The sequence below is a fragment of the Cannabis sativa genome, chromosome 7, assembly GCF_029168945.1.
Source record: "Cannabis sativa cultivar Pink pepper isolate KNU-18-1 chromosome 7, ASM2916894v1, whole genome shotgun sequence".
Classification (NCBI taxonomy): domain Eukaryota; kingdom Viridiplantae; phylum Streptophyta; class Magnoliopsida; order Rosales; family Cannabaceae; genus Cannabis; species Cannabis sativa.
Genome location: NC_083607.1, coordinates 39,871,893 through 39,886,514, shown reverse-complemented (window position 1 = coordinate 39,886,514; position 14,622 = coordinate 39,871,893). Strand labels below are relative to the sequence as shown.

General features: G+C 37.7%; 1 protein-coding gene across 2 annotated transcripts; it reads right to left on the bottom strand.

Annotated features, from left to right (window-relative positions):
• Positions 1–2,358: 2,358 nt before the first annotated feature.
• On the bottom strand, positions 2,359–9,238 carry LOC115698184 (copper-transporting ATPase RAN1). Of its 2 annotated transcripts, none has more exons than XM_030625370.2 (9): positions 8,537–9,238; positions 6,697–7,311; positions 5,934–6,366; positions 5,402–5,727; positions 4,524–4,582; positions 4,083–4,425; positions 3,650–3,847; positions 3,286–3,543; positions 2,359–3,047 (listed from the first exon to the last, which is right to left on the bottom strand). In XM_030625370.2, the coding sequence occupies exons 1-9, from the start codon at positions 8,837–8,839 to the stop codon at positions 2,571–2,573; spliced, it is 3,012 nt and encodes a 1,003-aa protein (XP_030481230.1). In that variant the 5' UTR covers positions 8,840–9,238; the 3' UTR covers positions 2,359–2,570. The 2 variants fall into 2 exon arrangements, with proteins under 2 accessions (XP_030481230.1, XP_030481231.1); XM_030625371.2 differs by having other exon boundaries at positions 6,697–7,326; positions 8,537–8,674.
• Between the last annotated feature and the right edge of the window lie 5,384 nt (positions 9,239–14,622).

Here is a 14,622-nt window from a genome sequence, read left to right as displayed (position 1 = left end):
ATCATGTATACGGGGCTAAGTGTTTTAAGAATAAAATACATTGAAGGGTGTAACGGTAATTTATTCCCTATACAATGTAAATCATCTATAGAGGATCATTGATCGAATTGGGATTATAACAATGGATAATTAATAGTGTATCTATATGGTGGAACATATAGAGCGTTCTATATAACTGAGAGTGCAATTCTAAGTTCTATGTGTGGATGCAACAAAGGAATTAGTAAGTCAGTGAATTTACTTGGTAAGTTCTTGGTCTGCTTATTGGAAGCTCAGATATATAGGTCCATGGTCCCCATACTAATTGAGATAATACTACTTGTAAGACTCTTAATTGATTTTGATTAATCAATTATAATTCTAAAATTAGACTATGTCTAGTTTGTGAATTTTCACTAAGTAAGGGGGAAATTGTAAAGAAAGAGTTTCTAGGGTACATTTGTTAATTAAGAGACTTTGGTTAGTCTAATTAATAAATATATTAAATGACATTATTATTTAATAATTAATTTTTAGTTATTAAATGATTGAAATTGGCATTTAAATGGTTAAATTGGAAAATTAGCGGTTTTGAGAAAATGAGATGTATAAATGATAAAACAGCAAAATTGCAAAAGTGGGGCCCAATCTCCAAAGCCCAGGCCAGCCACTTATGTATGTTTTTATCATTTATTTTTTCATTATTTTAATGTCAAATAATTCTAACCTAACCCTAGGTGGCATCCTATAAATAGGTAATGATGGCTTCAGGAAAAGATGATGCATCTTATTCTTTCAGAGAAAAATTGAGTGCCTTCTTCTCTCCCTAACCTAGCCGCCACCTTCTCTCCTCTTTCTTCACTTCTGAAAACCGAACCCTTGAGTGATAGAGTGAGTGCCCACACACATCAAGTGGTACCTCAATTATAGTGTGGAAGATCGTGAAGAATCCAGATTCAACAGAAGGACATTCGGGCTCAGATCTTGGTGATACTCTGCGACAGAAAGGATACAAGGGTTAGAGATCTGAGTGGAAGGAGACAGCATATTCCGCTGCAACCACTGTAAGGTTTCTCGTACTTTATATGTGTTTATTTAATATCGTTTTAGAAGTTCATATTTAGGATGTTAAACAACATACTTGTTAGTAAATCTAAGATCCTAGTAAAATATTTCCAACACAATTCATATTTAATAGTCTTCCTCCAGAGTATAATGGATTTGTTGTATCTTACATGATCAACAATTTTAACTCTTCCGACATGGATATGATCTGGGGACTTGTACCTAGGACCCGAGCCGAAACCCAGGACCCAGGACCCGAATCTTGACCCGGGACCCGGACTTGGGATTAGGACCAGAGACCCAAACTTGGGACTCGGACCCGGACCCAGACCCAGACCCGAACTTGGACTCAAACTCGAAGCCAAACCTGGACCGAGACCCAAACTCGAGACACGTACCTAAACTCAGACCCAAGACCCGAGACCCGTACCCAGACCCAAACTCAGCACCTAACCCAGATTCAGGACCCAACGCAAACCCCGACCCGAACCCGAACCCAAACTCGGGACGTAGGATTAATTTCGAACCCGAACGTGAGACCTGGAACTGGACTCGAGACCCAAAACCGGACTCGAACCCAGGACTCGAACGCGAACTCGAACTTGAATGCGGGACCCGTACCCGGACCTAAACATGGGACACAGACCTGGACCTAGGACTCGGACCTGGACTTAAGACCCGAGATCCAAACCCGAACCGGGTCTCAGACTCAGGCCCAAACCTAAATCCAATCTGTAGTTGGTGTTGGGGTCGAGTTTATTGAAAATATATTATCTGTACACAATTTATTAATACAAGTCAATACCAAACATAGTATTGTATTAATTAATACTAATACAAAACAAGTCGGATCTGATTCGAGTATGTGATCTAGCGGGACAGGACGGGGCAGATCCTTACATGATCTAAATCAGGGCAAATTATAGTCGAATCAGATCCAACCCGACCCATTTACACTCCTAGAAAGAGATACGAGATCATTGTTTCTAGTATAAGGTACGTCTTGCCAGTGTCCCAAATTGGTATCATCTATGAGAAATGGTTCTTCAAATCTTTTCTTTGGAAAAGAATATGCAAGGTCCATTAATGTACTTGAAAAAATTATATTCATAAATAGTAATTAAAACACTAAATAACACTTTTTATATTTAAATGTATCAAAGAGAAAACCAAGTTGAGAAAGGTAAAATAATATAAACAAAATTTAGATTTGAAGATATCATAAAATTCCCAAATCATCCAGTTGTTTCAAGAGACCATCACTAGGATTACTATAGTTTCAGAAGTACATATTTAAAAAGTAACAAGCGAACAAGGATAGAAACCTGAGAATTTTATTATACAAGTAGCATTTACAGTGACTGGGAGTAGTAAAGTTACACTTTGTGAGACGAAAGAGAAAAGTTGAAAAAAGAAAAATAATACACAAAATTGGGATGCCAAACTTCATTGACTCCTCACTTTATCCAATTTCAGTGTTTTTCCTAAACATAAAGCAGAAACCTAACCCTTTTTCTTGATACTTACTATTCTACAGTTATTTCTAGTATAGATGTAAGCCTTGGCTTTTTATATCTCCTAAGTAACAGAGAAGAACAAACAACACTTACAGAAGAGAGAGCCATGCATGCCCCAGCTGCCCATGGTGGCAACTGAATTCCCAGTGAAGGAAAGAAAACTCCTGCAGCAATAGGGATTGCTATCACATTGTAAGCCATGGCAAAAACATAATTCAATCTGATCCGAGCAAATGTCTTCCTCGAGAGGTCAATAGCTGTGATGACATCTTCCAAGTTGTTCCTCATCAACACATAATCAGCTGCTTCTATGGCAATATCTGTCCCTGCTCCGATTGCCATGCCAATGTCGGCTGCAGCTAGAGCTGGAGAATCATTGATTCCATCACCAACCATGGCAACTGTGCTTCCATCTTTCTGAAATGAACGGACAACATCTGCTTTTCCTGCTGGCATAACTTCTGCTTTCACATCGTGAATTCCAACCTGCCAGGGATCATTTTTAAGTAGTAAAGAATAAGTCTACATGAGAGACATAAATAGTTATGGGAGAGTGCTCACTGACAGAAAAGCTATGTCCACATCATTTTCATTATTACTATCATAAAACTTGATAATAAGACTGTATCTAGAATAGCTTCACTGCCGGTGGTAGACCTAATAATTTAGTATGATAATTAAAATTCGAAAGTGGGTTTCATTAGTAAGAAATATGGACACAAACCTCCTTAGCAACAGCCTGTGCTGTCCTCCAGTTGTCCCCAGTAACCATGATTGGCCGAACGCCCATTCTGATCAGGCCTTCAACTACAACAGCAGCTTCCCTTTTCAGTGGGTCAGCAACCCCCAAAACACCAATTAAATTACTATCATATGCAACAAGTATGCCTGTTTTCGCACTTTCTTCTAGATCTATAACAAATTTTTCCACATCTTCAGGGATAAGGATTCCACTTTCAGTCATCAGCTTTCGGTTACCCACCTGTTCAACCAAAAGTCACTAATAAAAATCCCCAAAGAAGCACAAAGTTTATGTATGAGAATTCAAGCTCAGCAGAAAGCAGCAGAATACTAGTCAAATCACTCACCAAAATCAATTTTCCATTGATAAAGCATTGAACACCTCTTCCCGGAAGAGCACAAAACTCTGTGGCATCATAAAGCCAACCAGAGATTGCAGAGTCTCGGTTATGGCTTTGATAATCATCCGTTGTAGAATCATCAAAGAAATGAAAATGACGAGCATACGCCACTATTGCCTTTGCCAATGGATGTTCACTACTAGCCTGTAAGAATGGAAAGAAACTATACTAAAGTGCAGAAATTAAACAAACACGTGTTCTTATTATTTATTTATTTTTTTTTCCTTTTTGAGAATAGACAAAAAAAATTGGACAAGAGAATAGATTGCACAGCTTTCTTGTAAATAAGTAATTATAGAGATCGAAATGTGAACTTAATTTGTTCTACAAAAAGAAAAGGAAGAGAAACTGCTGATTTAATCAAGAAATAAGAAATCACCTCTGCAGAAGCCACCAATTTAAGAAACTCTCCACGATCCATTCCTGTAAAAACTTTTGCAGTTGTAACTGAGGCCTTCCCCTGGGTAAGGGTACCTGTTTTATCAAATATCACATACGTTATTTTTTGTGCTCTTTCTAAAGCATCCCCTCCTTTTATCAGAACACCATTATTAGCCCCAACTCCAGTTGCAACCATGACAGCAGTTGGTGTTGCTAACCCAAGAGCACAAGGACATGCAATCACCACAACTGATATGGAAAACATAAGGGCAAAAACAAAGTAATTTCCGTTTTCTGGGAGCCAACTTTCTGGATAAGCCCCAAGAGTACCAGCAAAATACCTGCGTTAAAATCAAAGTACTTCGGTAAATAAGGACAGAAGATCTTAGACATGACCTAAATCCAGTAGCTAAAGTGTGATGAATTTGATTGATCTTACCAGCACAGTAACGTCAACAGCGCCAATGTGATTACTGTGGGAACAAAAATGCTTGCAATCTGCATTTCACAAAAGCACAGAATATTAGAAACCATCTAGTTATTTTAATTTCTTTTCCCTCAACAGAGAAAACACAATTTCTGGATGATTGGAACAAATGGATGCTGATAACCAGAAAGAAGAGAAGAAAACATAAAGGTGGCGACAAAACTATATTATTTCTAGTGACTCACTGATGTTTATCATGATGATTGATTTTACTTTGGACTTACTTCTTACAGCAGCAAAAAATCATTTGCCGAAGAAATATCAAATTAATTAATTTTCTTCATAATATAAAATCATATCCATAAGATAGTTCCAGTAGAGAGAAATAGCTACCCCTGTGGCCATGAAAATGCACACTTGAACAAAAGGAGTAATGTGCAACAAACTTTTCAGTTTTGTTCACAGCAAATGAAACTGATTGGAAAAGAATTCTAGTAGTTTCCACTATAACTTTCCTAATATAAATTGAAGAGACATGATGATGAATCAACATACATAATAATCCTTATAAGTTAAAGCAAAGAGGATAATTGCTGAAAATAATAATAATAATTTATTTCACAATGCCTTTTAAAACATCTTTATCAATTGATATGGTTCATGACTTGCTCCCACGTGGTCTGGGGTTCTATTCCTCATGGGAACATAATTTGCTAAGGTTTCATGTCTCCCAGAGGTTGAAGGGTCCAGTGGGAGGCAAATTGCTGAATATAAATATATACACATATACCCAAAAATAACATCGCTATAAGTACAGGTAAATGCATTTCAAATGGAATTAAAATTTCACCGCATCTAGAAAACATAGCGAGAAATGTAGAAGTACTTACAAAATCAGCGAATTTCTGAATGGGAGCTTTCGACATTTGAGCTGTTTCAACTAAACTGATAATCTGGTTCAAAACTGTATCTGAACCGACTTTGGTAGCTTTTATGTGAAGGACGCCATGTTGATTTATTGTACCTCCAATAACAGACGAGCTCACATCCTTCAAAACAGGTACAGATTCACCCGTGACCATGCTCTCATTTATGTAACTTGAACCCCAAACGACAACACCATCAGCAGGAACTTTGGCACCAGGAAGAACTTTTAATGTGTCACTAGACTGAATTAGCAGTGCGTCTATTTCTCTTTCTCCAATGCATCTTCCATCTAGTTAACAGTACAACTATTTAGCTATTTAGAAGTTCTAGGCTTTTCATTTCTGATGTCATTATTAAAAAGGAAAAAAGGTAGAGAACAAATTGTACTAAACATATTTCAATAGTTAGTAAAAAACTTGAAATATTGGAAGTGATTTTCTGAGAAATTAATTTTTAGTGGAAGGATAGGGAGCAAAATAACAGACAGTCACTGACCTTTATCATCTTTGATAAGCAATATTGCTGTTGCTGGTGCAAGTTCTACCAACTTCTTGATGGCATCAGAAGTTTTTCCCTTTGCAAGACACTCCAAATACTTTCCCAAGAGTACAAACGTTATCAGCATGGAACTTGTTTCAAAATAAGTGGGGGACCAGAACCCAGTAATGGCACCGTATAGAAGTGCACCAACAGAGTAGAAATAAGAGGCTGAAGTTCCCAATGCAACCAATACATCCATGTTTGTTGAACCATTTCGTAAAGCTCTGGCTGCAGCAATATAGAAGCGCTTTCCCACAACAAATTGGACAAGACTCACCAATGCCCACTTTAACCAATCGCCCATTTGGAAGGGTCCACATCGCCAAAGTAATAAGGAATAAAATAGTGGTATATGTGGACAAATCACCCGTATGAAAAAGACAGGAATCTGAAGCCATTTTATCAAATATCAGTAATTATTTTTAAAAATTAAGAACTGGAAAGTTATAGAGGGATGTCCTAATGATAGCACAAAAAGTCAGAAATCACATGCAATAAACAGATATTAGTTAAGATATTAGTGTCAGGTCAGATATTAGTTCTTTCAAATCTTCTTGAGTGAAAAAAAAGAGGAAAAGCATTAATCACTGTAATTATAAATTCTCAAGCAATAAGCAGTAAACCAATCTTAATCTGGATAACATGCATAAGAAATAGTCAGAAATGAGGAAAATATACTACATGATTTTACACCAACTACTTGTGAAAATATACTCACACTGAGAAATAGGCTGGAAAGGAATAGTCGAAACATATTTGAGGCTTCTTCTACATCTTTAGAAGTCACTCTTGAGTAAGGGTTCGCTACATGTAATTTGAACTTGCCAATACTTCCCCCTTCAATCCCATCAACTAAGGATCTTGAATTGACAACTTCTGGATCGAATAGGACTTCAAGTTCTCTAGAAATCCTGTCAAAATGAAATTGCCTCACCCCTTTCAAATTGCTAAGGATTCCTCCCAAAATCTGTACATCCACCTCACTGTATATGCCAGCAACCCCCAATATAATTTTATCTTGCTCACTGCTCTGTACAAATGCTGCTTCAAAACCAGCATCTTCAATCGCATTTACTATATCATCTTTACTTACTGCAGTTGGATCATACTCAACTTCCCCTAATGAAGTCGCCAATGCAACCACCGCCCTTTTCACACCAGGAATATCTCTTAGAATACCTTCAACAGAGCTCACACAAGCTGCGCATGTCATACCTCCTATGGAAAACTGCCCTACTAGTGTTCCTTGGGGCTTTGTTCCAACTGCACTAGGTTCAGGTAGAATCTCAGCCTCAAACCCTGCATCTTCAATTGCATTCTTGATGTCTTCATCCTGATTTTACAACAGCTAAGGAAACACTTCAGATTCTAAATGGGAATAAATTAACCAAAAGCAAACATTTGAAAGTGTTTGAGAATTAGCGTCAGCTAACAGAATCCTGAAGCCGAAAGACAATAAGAAAGAGGAAAATGAAAAGAGAGCGCAAGTAAAAGAAAAATAATTGAGAAAAGTTTGCTCGAGAAAAGTGCCTATGTTGGTATTTTTTTGTCTCTACAGCACACCTCATCTCGAGAAAGACAGCCAATTATTGGTAATGATTAGTATTCATAACTGCCGTTTCCTTAAAATGTTCTCTTTATTTTTCTTTTTCCTCTATTCCATTCTTCCCATTTCAGAATTCTTATCTTGTTGCACAACAGGCTCATTGATGTAATATCAGCATCGTGATTACAGATAAAATTATACAGATACCAAAGAAAACTTTAAACTCAGCAAAGAGACACCGTTGAATGGATACATGTTTTTGTTCAATTAACCTAACTGAGAAACAAGAGAAAAAAGTTCCAATACAAATAAATGAATCAATAAAAAACATCATTTACTTATCATAATAGACAAAGTAACTCACCAAAAAAAAAGGACTGGGGGAAAAAAAGTCCAAACTGCAAACACCATATAACTGGACTAATAAACATTACAGAAGGAAACGATCTGTCACTTTAATCTAATTCCGCTCCATTCATCATATATAAATTAGAAAAACTAAAATATGATTACCAGGATAATACGATAAATACCACCCAACAACACACAAACAAAACTGAACATATTAACTACATTAAATAGAGCATAATCATTATCTATTCCACCATAATCGAAAAGGCTTTAGTAAATAAACCGTCATTACGATATCTAAAAGAAATTCTAACTGTATAATTAGCATCTACCACGGTCCATAGTTCAAACAATGAAATTAATTTAAACTCGAATTATTTAAAGAACGAAGAACAAGAACTAACCCATAACTCACTAGAAAGAAAACCAAATACAACCCCCCCACAAAAAAAAAAAGTACTAAAATCAAGTATCAAAGACGAGCTAACAGTTCAACACATCTAAACAAGCTCAGAATTTTAATTATTATTATTATTATTATTATGTAAGTGAAAAAGCATAATGCAAAATACTAAACGAGGATCCAAATTCACCAAACACAAAAAGTCAAACCCAGTTGAACACAATTAGGAAGCAAATATTTTCTGAAAGAGCAACCAACCTTGACCAATCTGGGATCGAAGACCACGTCGGCCTTGTTCTGTAGCAAAGCGACAGAAGCCCTTAAAACTCCATTAACGCTCGTGAGAGCTGCTTCAACCGAATTTGAGCAAGCAGCGCAGGTCATGCCGGTAACACCAACCTGGATTCGCTTCATCGTCCCCTGTTGGACTCCCTTCTCCTCGTCCTCCGACGAAGAATTGTCGTAAGCATCAAGAAGCCGTACATCCTCAAGGTCACGAGAATCATCACCGCCGGCGGAAGAGAGTTGGGTGAGCTGGAGGTCTCTGATGCTCGGCGCCATTAGACAGTACCGAACAGACAAGAACACCAGAGACGTTCTTATTTATATAAATATATAAATGTGAAAATTATGATTTATTTTGGGTTAAATAATGAAAAAACAAGACATGTATTTTTTATTTATAAGATAAGCAAATAAAATTTAATTAAAAAAAAAAAAAAGTGGGGGAGGATTTTCCGAGGGAGATGGTGAGACAGCAATTTCGTAACTAAAGTTGCTGAAAGAGGAAGAGGGTGGTGGTAGGGCCCGCCCCCTAATGTATTTGTTGAATCATTTTTGTTTCCGGTTTTACCCTTGGTGTTGCTTTTTGTTGACTGGGCTTGATCGGTACTAAAATTTAACCTGTACTTTACAAAACAAATTTCTGTACTACACTATCATCTTTCATGAGGGACGACTTCCCCTAAAAAATTAACTCATTCAATGGCTTACTTGGTTGTCTTTGTTATGGGTTTTCTTTTTTATTGAAAGTGGATTTTGTTTTCCTTTTTCCTTCTTTGGAAACTTCTACCAATTTTTTAAAAAGAGAAAATTTTTCTTTTTTCTTTTTTCTTTTTTCTTTTTTTTTTCATTTAGAGCAAAGTATTAGTGTAATCAAATCTTTATTATGTTGAATAATTATGGAAACAAAGTATTTATATAGAGGACTGATACAAGTTGGCAATTAGTTAGTTCTAACTAACTATAACAGTAATCCTAACTAATATTAACAGAATGTGATGTGGACATCCTAATACGCCCCCTCAAGGTGAGCAGTAGATATTGATGATGCTCATCTTGCTCAAAAGGAATTTGTGTTGAGTAGGGGACAATGCTTTGGTCATTATGTCTGCAACATTATGCCGAGAAGGAACATGAATGAGCTTGAGCCGGTTGTTAGTGACCTAGTCTCGAACAATATGGCAGTCGATCTCGATATGTTTGGTGCGCTCATGGAAGAGTACATTCTCGGATATGTGGAGGGCAGCTTGGTTGTCACAATATATTGTTGCAGGTTGTGGATGTGAGATGCCAAAGTCTTTGAGGATGTTGAAGAGCCATAGGATTTCACATGTGGTGTTAGCTAGGGAGCGGTATTCAGCCTCTCAGAAGATTTGGACATCGTTGCTTGCTTCTTCGATTTCCAAGATATGAGAGAGTTGCCAAGGAAGATACAATACCCTGTGATAGAGCGCCTTGTGCCAGGGCAAGTGCCCCAATAAGCATCGGTGAAAGCATGAAGTTGAAAGTTGTTGGTATTGCTGGAACTGAAAAGTAGGCCTTGACCAGGTGTGCCTTTAAGGTATTGGAGAATTCTTGTAAAGACCGCTTAGTTTAATTTGGAAATTAGCAGTTAATCATGATTAATTATGAAAACTATTTATAGCTATTTAAATAATTTATTATGCTGTTATTATTGAATTCAGAGATGCATTTTTATGTCATGTAGTAGTTTGCATAATTTTGCATTTCGGTGCCCGGTATTTTGGAACCCGGTGTTTGGCTCAGTAGAAATCACAACTTAGTATGTTAGTGGTTTGAGACGGGTTATTAGACATTGGGAATGTCGGGAATGGCCGGGAATTTAGAATTTCCCAAAAATACCCCTTTAGAGTTATTTATGTGATTTTGGTGTGGAGGGGCAAAATGGTCTTTTTGCCCCAATGATATTTTGTCTTTAGTGATTTTATTAAATGAAAATAAATGTTTATTTTATTTGTTTAATTGGCTGAAGTAAATAGGATTGGGTGTCTTTAATTCCATTTTCCCATTTCAAAAAAAAAAAAAAATACCAAGTTAGAAAGTTAGAAAATTTGAAAGAAAAACAAACTTTTTCCTCTCAACCTCTCTCTCTTGTTCGGCCTCTTTGGAGCAGCAAGAGCCTGGATTTTTCCCTTGATTTTCAAGCCTTTTCCCTTTCAATCTTAGTGTTCTTCAAGCTTTGGTAAGGTTTCTAACCTCTTCCTCTTGTATTTTATAAGAAAATGGTTAAAAGTTGATGTTGCATGTGATTTGTTGTGGTACTTGCTGCTGTATTTTATTGTTGTTTTCAATGGATTAATATTGTTATTTTAAGTAGTTTAGAGGTGGTAAATGCATGTTTGTTGCTTGGATTCAAGCTTTCAAGTTTTAGCTCTAGAATATGAATTTTGAAAAAATATATGTTGAATCTGTAATTACTTGCTGTAGTTGGTTGTTTTCATTTTCAGAGGTTTAGTTATGCTTGATTATGTAGGTTTAATCTAGTTTAATTGCATGTTAGTGGATTTTAACCAAGTTTGAGTTTTGGAACTCAAAGCTTGGTCTCTAATGGTGTTTTGTGAATCTGTGAGTTCTGGGTAGTCTTGTTGCCTTTGAATGGTTATTTGGGTCATATAGAACAGGTCTGGAAGATCTTGTGTGATTTGGGTTGGAATTGATCGAGTTATGAATTTTTGAAATTTTTCTGCGAGGAACCGGAATTCCGGATGAGGGTCCAAGAATTCTCAGAACCGGAATTCCGGTTGCAGAACCGGTCTACCGGTTGGGGAATTTTCAGATACCCTAGATTTTCTCGATTTTATGTTTTAGGGGGTATTGCCATGCTTTTTATCGATAGGGAAACTTTTAGTTCCTAGTTTAAGTCCCCGGGAAGTGATTTAGCGTGTCACTTATAGTGTTTTGATTTTTATGGTTTAGGAGCCTGTAATCCGCCGCGCAGTTAAGTTCCAGTCAGGTTGACCGACACACCTGAATTCAGAATCCAGGTAAGATTAGTATAACAGTATGCATATGTAGATTACATGTTTAGCGTGCATGTAGGAAGCCTGTTAGATTACATTAGTGTTATGTATGTTGGCTTCGAACCATCCAACCCTGTCACGTCGGTACAGGCTGGAGTATGACCGACGGCGGAGTATGACCGTTCGACCGATCAGCCGACACTTGGTTGGTGGTTCCGTACTATTGACGTATCCCGTCGGTACGGGCTGGAGTATGACCGGCGATCGGAGTATGACCGGTTCGACCGATCGTGGATATAGTAACACGTCGGTACGGCTGGAGTATGACCGACGGCGGAGCATGACCGGTTCGACCGATCAGTACGTTACGTGTCAATAGTCTCGTCCCTATGAACGTTTAGAACTCGATGCGTGTTGGACACGGCGGTAGTGACTCGCATGCCGTGTTGGACACGGCAGTAGTGGGACTCAGTATCGTGTTGGACACGGCAGTTAGGGTTATGATCAGGGGTATGGGCGTCTGATCATGACCGGGATTATGTATGAATATTATTATGCTTTTCTTACTGAGTCTGTCGACTCACAGTTCTACGTTTATGTGTAGGTAAAGGCAAGGCTAAAGCTGATGGACCGTGAACGAGCTTGTGAAGATTGTACATGTCGGGGCGGTTAGGCCTAGAGAGTACGATCCTCGGGACAATGAGGCTGATTTTGTAACTAGTCGCTAGGCGACATTTATTTTGTATAAACAGTTAAGTTTTGTAAATGATTTTGTAATCGGGATCCCGAGTCTTTTTGTAATTATATTTTACAAGTTTAATTAAAAAGCAAAAATTTTAATTAATCACGTTTTCCATAAACCTCGTTGATTAGCAACGAGCTGCACAGCATGTTTAAAAATCACGTAATACGCCTATGTTAGTTAGGGTGTTACAATTCTAATGGCAGCTTTCATGTGTGGTTGTCTTGGATCTTGGAGGAATTGGCTTAGGCGGTTGACAGCATAAGTGATGTCAGGCCTTGTAATGGTTAGATAGAGGAGTTTGCCAATTAAACTCCTATAGGAAGTTGGATCAGCAACTGGTGGTCCATTATCTTTGCTAAGAGAAGTGTTAGCATCCATTGGTGTAAAAACAGCTTTTGTGCCAAGGGAGCCTGAATCTGATAATAGTTGAAGTATGAAGGGCCTTTGTGAAATGGCATTCCTGCTTTTGACAGAGCTATTTCCAACCCGAGAAAGAACCAAGAGGAACCAAGGTCTTTGAGGTGGAATTTCGAGTGTAGGAATAGTTTAAAGGCAAAGGCATCATCATGATTGTTGCTAGCAATGATTATGTCATCGACATAAACTAAGATAGCTAGGAAGTTGGTAGAAGTAGTTCTAATGAATAGAGAATGGTCATTGGGTGATTGTTTGAAACCAATATCAAGGAGAGTTGAGCTGAGTTTGGCAAACCATTGCCTTGATGACTGTTTTAAGCAATATAGGCTTTTGTTGAGTTTGCAGACAGCGTTTGGGGGAAGAGGACCATCATGAACATAGCCTTTTGGAATGGACATATATACATCTTCAGTAAGATCACCATGTAAGAAGGCATTGTTGATGTCCATTTGATGTAATTCCCAATTATTTATGGCAGTGAGGGCAAAGAGAAGTTTGAGAGTGTTAAACTTTGCAACTGGTGCAAAAGTTTCCACATAGTCAATGCCATGTTGTTGGTTGTAACCTTTTGCAACTAATCGGGCCTTATGTCTTTCAACCTCTCCTTTAGAATTGTATTTGATTTTGTACACCCATTTATTTCCAATTACATGGCATCCAGGGGGAAGGGATACAACTTTCCATGTATTGTTTTTCTTAAGAGCAAAAAACTCATTATCTATAGCTTTGAGCCATTGAGAATATTGTTTGGCTTGGCTATATGAAGTAGGCTCGAGTTCAATATATGCTTGAAGTATAGCATTTCGAAAAAATTTATGGAGTCTACCATAAGATAGGTATTTGTCAAGGGGGTGTGCTATTGAATTTTGACACACAAAATCCTTGAAGTGGCCTGGTTTATTGATTATTCTGCCAGCTTTAGTTTTTGTAGCAGCAGGGATTTTTGGTTTGTTATTATCTGCAGAAATTGATGTTGCAGGGTCTGTTTCTACATGTTGCTGGTGTTGAATACCAGATTGAATGCGTGTAGGGATTGGCTCGGCCATGATGTTGGTAGATGTGGAGTTGCAATACTTAAAAGTGGGAGGTATGGGTGTTGTTTCTACAGCTGCATTAGGAGACCTGTGCACAGGTGTTGCAACATTGGTGGGGATTGCAACAGAGGAGGGGCTGGGGTTATTTTCTGCAGTGTGTTGGGAGAAGAAATGATCAAGATTATGGTTAGCATAAACTTTGAGAGGAAATACATTCTCATAGAAGATTACATCTCGGGAATGAAAAATTGTTTTGGTAGCAATGTCAAGTAAGGTATAGGCTTTCATGCCATTGGGATAGCCAATGAAAATGGAAGCATGTGCTCTAGGAGAGAATTTATGTCTCTTACTTGTTAGTGAAGATGCATAAGCTAAGCACCCAAAAGTTATGAGATGATCATAAGCAAGAGGTTTATGATATAGCAACTCATGTGGTGTTTTGTGCTGTAGGTGAGGTGTAGGAGTTCGATTTATCAGGTATACAGTAGTATGTATAAAATATGGCCAGTAGACAAGGGCAAGAGAGGATTGAAAAGCTAAAGCTCTTGCAACATTTAGGATGTGTTGGTGTTTTTGCTCAACAACTGAGTTTTGTTGAGGTGTTTCCACACAAGAATTGTTTGTTTGGATACCGTTTTAGGCATAGAAAGAAGACATATTCAATTCTTTGGCATTGTCACATCGAATTGCTTTGATGTTTGTTGAGAATTATGTGTGAACAAGGCTATAGAATTGAGGGATAAGCTGTTGAACATCAGCTTTTGATTTTAACATATAAACCAAGCAAAACCGACTATGATCATCTACTATAGTCAAAAAATAACGAAAGCCTTCTATGCTATGTATGTGAAAGGGGGCCCATATATCCATGTGTATAAGGTCAAA